The sequence below is a fragment of the Oncorhynchus masou genome, chromosome 32 (assembly GCF_036934945.1).
Source record: "Oncorhynchus masou masou isolate Uvic2021 chromosome 32, UVic_Omas_1.1, whole genome shotgun sequence".
Classification (NCBI taxonomy): domain Eukaryota; kingdom Metazoa; phylum Chordata; class Actinopteri; order Salmoniformes; family Salmonidae; genus Oncorhynchus; species Oncorhynchus masou.
The window spans coordinates 7136366-7150271 of record NC_088243.1 but is presented as its reverse complement, the minus strand read 5'-3'; the positions used below and the strand labels follow the sequence as shown (position 1 = coordinate 7150271).

Below are 13906 nucleotides of genomic sequence, written 5' to 3'. Positions count from 1 at the left end.
CCCACAGAGGTGCCTGGATGAAATTGAGTTGCCATGTAAAGAAAAAAAAATCCTTGTGTGATAATTTGTTGTGTCACGCTAAACACAGACTACACGTTGCTAATTGGACAGCTTTCTCAACAGGGATTGGTAGATTTCAACATGCAGTGGTTTTAAGAAACGTCTATTCCAGAGATAGGGTTAGTGCTGTCGTTCTACTCAACATAATACAACAAAAAACATATATTAAATTGGCTCATGAGTATGACCCTGTCTAAGTTTAATGTGAATGCACCAACACCAGCAGCATAGCACCCTGCATCCCATTGCTTGCTTTTGAACCAAAGCAGGGTCGGTCCCTGGATGGGAGACCAGATGCTGCTGGATGTGGTGTTTGGTGGGCCAATAGGAGGCACCCTTTCCTCTGGTCTAAAAAAATATCCCAATGCCCCAGGGCAGTGATTTGGGACATTGCCCTGTGTAGGTTGTTGTCTTTCAGATCAGATGTTAAACGGGTGTCCTGGCTAAATTCCCAATCGAGCCCTCACACAGTCACCTAATCATCCCCAGCTTACAATTGGCTCATCCCTTTAACTGTTTCCCAGGTTGTTGCTGTAAATGAGAATGTGTTCTCAGTCAACTTACCTGGGAAAATAAGGGTTAAATATATATATATATATATATAATATATATATATATATATATATATATATATATATATATATATATCCCATTTAGCAGACGCTTTTGTCCAAGGCGACTTACAAGTCGGCTGGGGCCACTACTTTTGCATATGGGTGGCCACAAACACTTAACTTCATGTAAAGATGTAAGGGACAGACAGTGTAGGTTTGTCCTAAATAATGGTTGATTTTTTTAAAGCTGAAGCCCATCCAATCAGTTTTCAGTTCCGGGCTTAGCCCAAGTTCAACTCCGATATGAAACCACAGGATATTGAGCCCAAGTTCAACTCTGTTGAGAGCTTTTCTGAAACCACCACCACTGGTTCCATCAGACCAGAGAATCTTGTTTCTCGTGGTCTGAGCGTCCATTGGGTGCCTTCTGGCAAACTCCAAGCAGGCTGTCATGAGCCTTTTATTGAGAAGTGGCTTCCGTCTGGCCTCTCTACCATAAAGGCCTGATTGGTGGAGTGCTGCAGAGATGGTTGTCCTTCTGGAAGGTTCTCCCATCTCCACAGAGGAACTCTGGAGCTCTGCCAGAGTGACCATCGCGTTCTTAGTCACCTCCCTGACCAAGGCCCTTCTCCCCTGATTGCTCAGTTTTGCCGGGTGGCCAGCTCTAGGAAGAGTCTTGTTAGTTCCAAACGTCTTCCATTTAAGAATGATGGAGGCCACCGTGTTTTTGTGGATCTTCAATGCTACAGAAATGTTTTGGTTCCTTCCCCAGATCTGTGCCAAGACACAATCCTGTCTCAGAGCTCTAAGGACAATTCCTCATGGCTTGGTTTTTGCTCTGACATGTACTGTCAACTGTGGGACCTTTTATAGACAGGTATGTGCCTTTCCAAATCATGTCCAATCAATTGAATTTACCACAAGTGGACTCCAATCAAGTTGTAAAAACACATCAAGGATAATCAATGGAAACAGAATGCACCTGGGCTCAATTTGATTCTCATAGCAAAGGGTCTGAATACGTAGGTAAATAAGATATTTCTGTTTTTACATTTTGTATAAATATGCAAAATAAAAGAAGCTTTGTCATTATGGGGTATTGTGTGTAGATTGATGAGGGGAAAAATGCCTTTAATCCATTATAGAATAAGGCTGTAACGTAACAAAATGTGGAAAACGTCAAGGGGTCTGAATACTTTCCGAATGCACCGTATGTCCTTAGTAGTAAACAAGGCCAACTGTGTCCTTCATAGTGTACAAGGCCAACTGTGTCCTTCATAGTAAACAAGGCCAACTACGTTATTTGTAGTGAACAAGGCCAACTGTGTTCTTCATAGTGTACAAGACCAACTGTGTTCTTCATAGTGTACAAGGCCAACTATGTCCTTCATAGTGTACAAGGCCAACTGTGTCCTTCATAGTGAACAAGGCCAACTACGTTATTTGTAGCAAAAAAGGACAACTGTGTTCTTCATAGTGTACAAGGCCAACTATGTCCTTCATAGTGTAAAAGGCCAACTATGTCCTTCATAGTGTACAAGGCCAACTGTGTTCTTCATAGTGAACAAGGCCAACTATGTCCTTCATAGTGTACAAGGCCAACTATGTCCTTCATAGTGAACAAGGCCAACTATGTCCTTCATAGTGTACAAGGCCAACTACGTTATTTTTAGCAAACAAGGACAACTGTGTTCTTCATAGTGTACAAGGCCAACTATGTCCTTCATAGTGTACAAGGCCAACTATGTCATGCATAGTGTACAAGGCCAACTATGTCCTTCATAGTGAACAAGGCCAACTATGTCCTTCATAGTGTACAAGGCCAACTATGTCCTTCATAGTGAACAAGGCCAACTATGTCCTTCATAGTGTACAAGGCCAACTGTGTCCTTCATAGTAAACAAGGCCAACTGTGTTCTTCATAGTGTAAAAGGCCAACTGTGTTCTTCATAGTGTACAAGGCCAACTATGTTCTTCATAGTGTACAAGGCCAACTATGTCCTTCATAGTGTACAAGGCCAACTATGTCCTTCATAGTGAACAAGGCCAACTGTGTTTTTCATAGTGTACAAGGCCAACTATGTCCTTCATAGTGTACAAGGCCAACTGTGTCCTTCATAGTAAACAAGGCCAACTGTGTTCTTCATAGTGTACAAGGCCAACTGTGTTCTTCATAGTGTACAAGGCCAACTGTGTTCTTCACAGTGTACAAGGCCAACTGTGTTCTTCACAGTGTACAAGGTCAACTATGTCCTTCATAGTGTACAAGGCCAACTATGTCCTTCATAGTGAACAAGGCCAACTGTGTTTTTCATAGTGTACAAGGCCAACTATGTCCTTCATAGTGAACAAGGCCAACTACGTTATTTGTAGTAAACAAGGACAACTGTGTACTTCATAGTGTACAAGGCCAACTACGTTATTTGTAGTGAACAAGGCCAACTATGTTCTTCATAGTGTACAAGGCCAACTACGTTATTTGTAGTGAACAAGGCCAACTATGTCCTTCATAGTGTACAAGGCCAACTATGTCCTTCATAGTGTACAAGGCCAACTATGTTATTTGTAGTGAACAGTGCCAACTATGTCCTTCATAGTGTACAAGGCCAACTACGTTATTTGTAGTGAACAAGGCCAACTATGTCCTTCATAGTGAACAAGGCCAACTACGTTATTTGTAGTGAACAAGGCCAACTATGTCCTTCATAGTGTAAAAGGCCAACTACGTTATTTGTAGTGAAGAAGGCCAACTATGTCCTTCATAGTGTTACAAGGCCAACTATGTCCTTCGTAGTGTACAAGGCCAACTATGTCCTTCATAGCGTACAAGGCCAACTATGTCCTTCATAGTGAACAAGGCCAACTATGTCCTTCATAGTGTACAAGGCCAACTGTGTTCTTCATAGTGAACAAGGCCAACTATGTCCTTCATAGTGTACAAGGCCAACTATGTCCTTCATAGTGAACAAGGCCAACTATGTCCTTCATAGTGTACAAGGCCAACTACGTTATTTTTAGCAAACAAGGACAACTGTGTTCTTCATAGTGTACAAGGCCAACTATGTCCTTCATAGTGTACAAGGCCAACTATGTCATGCATAGTGTACAAGGCCAACTATGTCCTTCATAGTGAACAAGGCCAACTATGTCCTTCATAGTGTACAAGGCCAACTATGTCCTTCATAGTGAACAAGGCCAACTATGTCCTTCATAGTGTATAAGGCCAACTGTGTCCTTCATAGTAAACAAGGCCAACTGTGTTCTTCATAGTGTAAAAGGCCAACTGTGTTCTTCATAGTGTACAAGGCCAACTGTGTTCTTCATAGTGTACAAGGCCAACTATGTCCTTCATAGTGTACAAGGCCAACTATGTCCTTCATAGTGAACAAGGCCAACTGTGTTTTTCATAGTGTACAAGGCCAACTATGTCCTTCATAGTGTACAAGGCCAACTGTGTCCTTCATAGTAAACAAGGCCAACTGTGTTCTTCATAGTGTACAAGGCCAACTGTGTTCTTCATAGTGTACAAGGCCAACTGTGTTCTTCACAGTGTACAAGGCCAACTATGTCCTTCATAGTGTACAAGGCCAACTATGTCCTTCATAGTGAACAAGGCCAACTGTGTTTTTCATAGTGTACAAGGCCAACTATGTCCTTCATAGTGAACAAGGCCAACTACGTTATTTGTAGTAAACAAGGACAACTGTGTCCTTCATAGTGTACAAGGCCAACTACGTTATTTGTAGTGAACAAGGCCAACTATGTTCTTCATAGTGTACAAGGCCAACTACGTTATTTGTAGTGAACAAGGCCAACTATGTCCTTCATAGTGTACAAGGCCAACTATGTCCTTCATAGTGTACAAGGCCAACTATGTTATTTGTAGTGAACAAGGCCAACTATGTCCTTCATAGTGTACAAGGCCAACTACGTTATTTGTAGTGAACAAGGCCAACTATGTCCTTCATAGTGAACAAGGCCAACTACGTTATTTGTAGTGAACAAGGCCAACTATGTCCTTCATAGTGTAAAAGGCCAACTACGTTATTTGTAGTGAAGAAGGCCAACTATGTCCTTCATAGTGTTACAAGGCCAACTATGTCCTTCGTAGTGTACAAGGCCAACTATGTCCTTTATAGCGTACAAGGCCAACTATGTCCTTCATAGTGAACAAGGCCAACTATGTCCTTCATCGTGTTACAAGGCCAACTACGTTATTTGTAGTGAACAAGGCCAACTATGTCCTTCATAGTGTACAAGGCCAACTACGTTATTTGTAGTGAACAAGGCCAACTATGTCCTTCATAGTGTACAAGGCCAACTATGTCCTTCATAGTGTACAAGGCCAACTATGTCCTTCATAGTGTACAAGGCCAACTATGTTATTTGTAGTTAACAGGGCCAACTATGTTCTTCATAGTGTACAAGGCCAACTACGTTATTTGTAGTGAACAAGGCCAACTATGTCCTTCATAGAGTACAAGGCCAACTATGTCCTTCATACTGTACAAGGCCAACTATGTTATTTGTAGTGAACAAGGCCAACTATGTCCTTCATAGTGTACAAGGCCAACTACTTTATTTGTAGTGAACAAGGCCAACTATGTCCTTCATAGTGTAAAAGGCCAACTACGTTATTTGTAGTGAACAAGGCCAACTATGTCCTTCATAGTGTACAAGGCCAACTACGTTATTTGTAGTGAACAAGGCCAACTATGTCCTTCGTAGTGTACAAGGCCAACTATGTCCTTCATAGTGTACAAGGCCAACTATGTCCTTCATAGTGTTACAAGGCCAACTATGTCCTTCGTAGAGTACAAGGCCAACTATGTCCTTCATAGTGTACAAGGCCAACTACGTTATTTGTAGTGAACAAGGCCAACTATGTCCTTCATAGTGTACAAGGCCAACTACGTTATTTGCAGTGAACAAGGCCATCTATGTCCTTCGTAGTGTACAAGGCCAACTATGTCCTTCATAGTGTACAAGGCCAACTATGTCCTTCATAGTGTTACAAGGCCAACTATGTCCTTCGTAGAGTACAAGGCCAACTATGTCCTTCATAGTGTACAAGGCCAACTACGTTATTTGTAGTGAACAATGCCAACTATGTCCTTCGTAGTGTACAAGGCCAACTATGTCCTTCATAGTGTACAAGGCCAACTACGTTATTTGTAGTGAACAAGGCCAACTATGTCCTTCATAGTGTACAATGTCAACTATGTCCTTCGTAGAGTACAAGGCCAACTATGTCCTTCATAGTGTACAAGGCCAACTACGTTATTTGTAGTGAACAATGCCAACTATGTCCTTCGTAGTGTACAAGGCCAACTATGTCCTTAATAGTGTACAAGGCCAACTACGTTATTTGTAGTGAACAAGGCCCAACTATGTCCTTCATAGTGTACAAGGCCAACTATGTCCTTCATAGTGTACAATGTCAACTATGTCCTTCATAGTGTACAATGCCAACTATGTCCTTCATAGTGTACAAGGCCAACTATGTTATTTGTAGTGAACAAGGCCAACTATGTCCTTCATAGTGTACAATGTCAACTATGTCCTTCATGGTGTACAATGCCAACTATGTCCTTCATAGCGTTACAAGGCCAACTATGTCCTTCATAGTGTACAATGCCAACTATGTCCTTCATAGTGTACAACACTAACTATGTCCTTCATAGTGAACAAGGCCAACTATTTTCTTCATAGTGTTACAAGGCCAACTATGTCCTTCATAGTGAACAGGGCCAACTATGTCCTTCATAGTGTTACAAGGCCAACTATGTCCTTCATAGTGAACAGGGCCAACTATGTCCTTCATAGTGTACAATGCCAACTACTGTACGTCGTATTAATGTTGTATTTAAAAAAAAGCAAGTCCCAGTCAACTGAAGTACAGGATACATCAGAGCACACAGGACATTCCCATCTGTTCCTGCTTTCAAGAGTTCAGTCTATGAAAGATTAAGAGAGGCTGTTATTTCATTGGGCTTAATTTTGTTTGAGTCTGCAGTTCATATGTTGACATTTTCTTCTGGTACAGTTGAGAACTTGCCTAAGGAATGAATGTCCTCAGAATTAAGAGGAAACTTAATTGAGCCCCTTGGACTCATGATCCTAAACTATCCATGACCGCACAACGCACTCTATGGAACATAAAAGGGAAATATTTGCCTTCAAAGATTGTCAGATTGATTACTTATTTTCTCATCAGCCAATGAATTTTAGGAACTTGCGTCTGGTAAACCATTTAAAGCTGTGTAATTACATTTGATAGTTTAATATCAAAATCAAATAAAATGGTATTTGTCACATACACATGTTTAGCAGACGTTATTGCGGGTGTAGCGAAATGCTTGTGTTTCTAGCGCCAACAGTGCAGTAATATCTAACAGTAATATCAGACAATTTCACAACAATATACACAATACACACAAATCTAAAGCAAAGGAATGGAATTAAGAATATCTAAATATTTGGGCGAGCAATGTCAGAGCGGGTTAGACTAAGATACTAAATAGTATAGAATACAGTATATACTGTAAACATTATTAAAGTGACTCGTGTTCCATTATTAATGTGACCAGAGATTTCAAGTCTATAAATATATATAGGGCAGCAGCCTCTGATGTGCTAGTGATGGCTATTTAACCGTATTTAACAGTCGGATGGCCTTAACAGTATAACGGACATGGGTTGGCGAGGACAGTTGATGCAGTAACAAATTGTGGAATTTTGTCAGTTCACACTTTGCCCTTGAAATGTGTTTCAGCACTGCAGTGATTTGCATCTCTTCTGACAGGTTCTTTTCCTTTGTATTATTTATACATGTCTGTATTTAAAGGGGTTCCTGAGCATCATAGCCCTCAGGCTTAACTGTGCTTTTTACTTAGCCTTTTGCCTCTGCTTGGCTGCTTTTGAAGAGGAGGATTATACAGAACCCTGCCGGCCATTCCATGAGGTCCCGACTTGACATCTAGCATACTTTTTATTTGTATTTTTTTTAAACTCTTGGTTCAAAATGAATGATCATGAAAAGAAATGAGTTTCAAAAAAGGGGAGCATAGTTATTGTGGGAAAAAACATCAAATCTAATTGTGAAAAAGTATCTGTAAAGGTTTCGATGAGTGTCCAGTTGAACTGACAGTGCTACGTCAGGTGTTATGAAGTGTCCTGGAACACTCATAAAGACACTTCAGGTGTTATGAAGTGTCCTGGAACACTCATAAAGACGCTTCAGGTGTTATGAAGTGTCCTGGAACACTCATAAAGACACTTCAGGTGTTATGAAGTGTCCTGGGAACACTCATAAAGACACTGCAGGTGTTATGAAGTGTCCTGGAACACTCATAAAGACACTTCAGGTGTTATGAAGTGTCCTGGGAACACTCATAAAGACACTGCAGGTGTTATGAAGTGTCCTGGAACACTCATAAAGACACTTCAGGTGTTATGAAGTGTCCTGGAACACTCATAAAGACACTTCAGGTGTTATGAAGTGTCCTGGAACACTCATAAAGACACTTCAGGTGTTTTGAAGCTCTGTAAAGACATTCCTTTAAAATGCTCCTGGAACATCATAAATGACCCTATTGGTACTTGAAGTCTTGAAACAGTCAAAAGACACCCCAATCAGGTGGTTGACAGTGTCCTGGCCCACTGTTTAGATTGAGTAGGTTATTCCTATCATTAGCTGAGGTAAGTCAGTCTAGGTGTAGAGACTGTCCGTTTGGCTGTAATGATGAGTATCTAAGTAATTTAATGCAGTCTAACCTTTAGCACATCTCTTAAATATACAGGTAAAGATAATATGAAAGATTAAATAACAATACATTAAATGCTGAAAGGAAGACCATCATGCTGTTACAGACCTTCCTGGAACAGAGCTCATCACCATTATGCCAAGTGTCCTGGAACACTCATAAACAGAGCTCATCACCATTATACTACAGACCTTCCTGGAACAGAGCTCATCACCATATTTTGCAGACCTTACCGTTTAAAGAGCTCATCACCATTAATGACCCTATTGACCTTACCGTGAAACAGAGCTCATCACCATATTGTTGCAGACCTTACTGTAACAGGCAATTTAATGGTTCAATGAGGTGAGGACTAATTCTTTAGATCCCTTTTAAGCTACATTTTATTAAACTAAATGTTTTAAAAAAGAAAAACCTTGAAAAAAACTGCCGTCTTCTAATTCTCTGTGCAATTGATTTCACATCTCGGAGAAATTAAAAGCAGCCCTGGAAGATCAATAATTAAAATCCACTTTGTATCTTGGAAATGTCACCTACTTGGACAAATTAAGGTTTCCATAAAAACAATCACATATATTGAACAGTTGTATCGTCCGTCCGTCCGACCCCCAAAAAAGCATTAAGTATGTGATTCTTCCTCATAATAACATACATTTTTGTATTTTGCAAAGAGCTTTGTCACGTGAACTCTGCAGACTTCTCTTGAATAATCCACTGAAAGGAACAGATTATAAAATGCATTGCTGAATTTAATGTATTCCCACAAGGCACAAACTGGTTGAATCAGACCTTGTTTCAACGTAATTTGTCAACATATCATGACATGGAATCTACATGGAAAATACATTGGATTTAAAAAAGCTAAAAAAATAAACTTGTTTTTACTTAACAGGCAATTTAATTTCAACCACGGGATAATGTCATCATGGTAACCCTTTCAACCTAGACAAACATTTGTATAAAAACTTTGTATAAAATATGTTGAATTAAAACAGACGTTAAAACAATGTCACGTCTTCAACGTTGGAGTATATCCAGCGATCAGAAGAAGAAGAATAAAACAATGGACTTGGAAATGCACCTCCTACTGGACAATTGATGTATCTACAGATACCCTTTGGTCTTCTATTCAGGATTTTAATCAGGCCCTGCTCAGCTATGATACTTGTCCCTGGCTCTTACCAATGTGCTATCGTGAGAATGATTGTTGAGCAATCTACAAAATAGATTCACTCTTCCTGTCAGTCATTCCACAGGGTAGGTTTAACAGAGAGCAAAAGAAATGTGACCATACCACATACCATATCACTCGCATACCATATCAAATGCATTGCTGGATATCATGTATTCCATACCATATCACTGGTTGAATCACCATATCACTAATTTGTCACCATATCACTCGACATACCAAATCACTCACATAAAATCACTCATACCATATCACTCACACCACCATATCACTCACACCACCAAACTCACACCACCATATTTTTTACACCACCATATCACTCACACCACCATATCACTCACATACCATAATATCACTCATATCACTCACAACACCATATCACTCACATACCAAATCACTCAACATACCAAACTATCACTCATAAAAACTTTATACCATATCACTCAAAACCATATCACTCACAACACCATATCACTCACATACCATATCACTCACATACCATATCACTCACATAAGATCACTCACAACACCATATCACTCACATACCATATCACTCACACCACCATATCACTCACACCACCATATCACTCACACCACCATATCACTCACACCACCATATCACTCACACCACCAAATCACTCACATACCAAATCATTGTTGACATATCACTCACAACACCATATCACTCACAACACCATATCACTCACATACCATATCACTCACATACCATATCACTCACAACACCATATCACTCACAACACCATATCACTCACAACACCATATCACTCACAACACCATATCACTCACATACCATATCACTCACAACACCATATCACTCGCATACCATATCACTCACATACCATATCACTCACACCACCATATCACTCACATACCATATCACTCACATACCATATCACTCACAACACCATATCACTCACAACACCATATCACTCACATACCATATCACTCACATACCATATCACTCGCACACCATATCACTCACATACCATATCACTCACATACCATATCACTCACATACCATATCACTCACAACACCATATCACTCACAACACCATATCACTCACATACCATATCACTCGTATACCATATCACTCACATACCATATCACTCACAACACCATATCACTCACATACCATATCACTCACATACCATATCACTCACGCACCATATCACTCACACACCATATCACTCACATACCATATCACTCACATACCATATCACTCACATACCATATCACTCACATACCATTTAAATTAATAATTGATATGCTGGATTCACATCTCCACCTCAACCAAAAATTGAAGATAAAGAATAGGACCAAATCAACTCAAACTTTCTGTGAAAGTTCATTTAAAGTTTGAGTTGATTTAGTCCTGTTCTTTAACTTGAATTATTTCTCATTGATCAACGACTCAACCTATTATTACCCAGTAATCCACTCTGGAATGATGTGGTGTTCCCACTGGGTTGGCACTGTATTTAGCTGCAGTTAACATTTTTCAATGTGTGATAACACTATGAAGGCTCTCTGGGGAATGTGGCCCAGTTCAAAATTAGCAAAATGTCAGTCATATCTCAGCACTACTTCTAAGAACCCTCAAGCATCACATCATTTCCAAACAAACCACTTTGCTGCTCTCCACTTACCCCGACTCTCTGCACCTCCATGAAGACGGCTCTTTGGAAGGACTTCTCCCACACGGCGAGGTCAGAGGTCATCTCCACACTGAAGGTGTGACTCTGGCCATGGCCGACCAGGATACTGAAACAGAAAGGCTCTCCGTCCTGCAGCTCCTCATCCTGCTGGAGGCCAAGGTAGAACTTGGCCTGGATCCAACAGTCCTCCGCCATCCACAGCTACAACACCACATCCAACATAATCATAGTCATCAGTTCTATTCACTGGGAACCATATTTCATCTTGATATGAACAGCCTTCTACATGAGTAACTGTAATGTTGGTGCAGATCTACATCAATACATGATCCACGCGAAATTTAGAGTAACATGCACATAATTCAAATTCCGGTGACAGTCGATCCTAGTATCTTATTCTGCATGTGAATTTTGAAAGTACCTTGTGAACCTTGAACAGAACCTCATAAAGGACATACAGGGTTTCAGCTTGTCCCCAGTCAGTTGCACTAACCTGAGATGGGGGAGGGGGGACAAAAGTGAGTGTATATTATAAGCCTTCATCTTCTCATCAATGTAATGTCGTACAGACAGGATTTAAGACACTTCAACCACAGTAGAGGAACCAACACAAAGTGTGCTTGACAAACAGAATTTGGAAGCTCTACATTAACCCATCTTACCCAATCAAATAACCTAACCTCGGGAAGACAGTTACATGGTTTACAATACCCATGATTTGTTTTGTCGGTGGTTCGGGGCTCAAAACTCATTTCAGAAATAGACGATGTAATTGTAAAAGCCGGAATGAAAAGATCCAGAATAACCTGAACTGTAGCTACACACTGAGCGACATTGACCAACATGCTCCCGGCTACAGGAACATTTAATGGACTATCATGGTGGAATAAAAGCTCAACTTGTGAATCCTACAGTGAATGGATGAAGAGGACATCAATGAGAGGTTCGTACAGGAGGACTCCTGAACAGTGAATGGATGAAGAGGACATCAATGAGAGGTTCGTACAGGAGGACTCCTGAACAGTGAATGGATGAAGAGGACATCAATGAGAGGTTCATACAGGAGGACTCCTGAACAGTGAATGGATGAAGAGGACATCAATGAGAGGTTCGTACAGGAGGACTCCTGAACAGTGAATGGATGAAGAGGACATCAATGAGAGGTTCGTACAGGAGGACTCCTGAACAGTGAATGGATGAAGAGGACATCAATGAGAGGTTCGTACAGGAGGACTCCTGAACAGTGAATGGATGAAGAGGACATCAATGAGAGGTTCGTACAGGAGGACTCCTGAACAGTGAATGGATGAAGAGGACATCAATGAGAGGTTCGTACAGGAGGACTCCTGAACAGTGAATGGATGAAGAGGACATCAATGAGAGGTTCGTACAGGAGGACTCCTGAACAGTGAATGGATGAAGAGGACATCAATGAGAGGTTCATACAGGAGGACTCCTGAACAGTTAATGGATGAAGAGGACATCAATGAGAGGTTCATACAGGAGGACTCCTGAACAGTTAATGGATGAAGAGGACATCAATGAGAGGTTCATACAGGAGGACTCCTGAACAGTGAATGGATGAAGAGGACATCAATGAGAGGTTCATACAGGAGGACTCCTGAACAGTTAATGGATGAAGAGGACATCAATGAGAGGTTCGTACAGGAGGACTCCTGAACAGTGAATGGATGAAGAGGACATCAATGAGAGGTTCGTACAGGAGGACTCCTGAACAGTTAATGGATGAAGAGGACATCAATGAGAGGTTCGTACAGGAGGACTCCTGAAGATGTAGAGCCAAGGGCCTCTCAATGCCAGGAACTTGAAGGTACTCGATGGACCAGCATCATCAGGATGCGGGTTTCCACACACCCAACCCATGTGGACAATCTGCAGAGGCAAGATTCAAGGGATGAAAATCCATTCGGTTGCATTTTGTTGATGTTATTTTTAATTAACCAATATGCTATGAGTGGATCTGTCTTTATTAAAGATACAGTTGAAGGCGGAAGTTTACATACACCCAGGTTGGAGACATTAAAACACGTTTTTCAACCACTCCACAAATGTCTTGTTAACAAACTATAGTTTTTGGCAAGTCGGTTAGGACATCTACTTTGTACATGACACAAGTCATTTTCCCAACAATTGTTTACAGAAAGATTATTTCACTTATAATTCACTGTATCACAATTCCAGTGGGTCAGAAGTTTACAGTCACTAAGTTGAGTGTGCCTTTAAACAGCTTGGAAAATTCCAGAAAGTGTTGTCATGGCTTTAGAAGCTTCTGATAAGCTAATTGACATCATTAAAAACAATAGTACCCAAGTATAAACACCATGGGACCACATAGCCATCATACTGCTCAGGAAGGAGACGCGTTCTGTCTCCTAGAGATGAACGTACTTTGGTGCAAAAAGTGCAAATCAATCCCAGAACAACAACAAAGGACCTTGTGAAGATGCTGGAGGAAACAGGTACAAAAGTATCTATATCCACAGTAAAACGAGATAACCTGAAAGGCCGCTCAGCTAGGAAGAAGCCACTGCTCCTTAATCGCCATAAAAAAAGCCAGACTACGGTTTGCAACTTCACATGGGGACAAAGATCAAACTTTTTGGAGAAATGTCCTCTGGTCTGATGAGACAAAAATA

At 40.8% G+C, this 13906-nt stretch overlaps 1 protein-coding gene across 1 annotated transcript in view; it reads right to left on the bottom strand.

The window, feature by feature from the left end:
- The window catches only part of LOC135525511 (gamma-2-syntrophin-like), an 89050-nt gene that overhangs the window by 6685 nt on the left and 68459 nt on the right, over nucleotides 1-13906 (bottom strand). Inside the window, exons 12-13 of the mRNA XM_064953183.1 lie at nucleotides 11671-11742; nucleotides 11241-11450 (exon numbers count right to left, since the gene is read on the bottom strand). Coding sequence (XP_064809255.1) covers nucleotides 11241-11450; nucleotides 11671-11742 — 282 coding nt within the window. The remainder of the gene's footprint in view (nucleotides 1-11240; nucleotides 11451-11670; nucleotides 11743-13906) is intronic.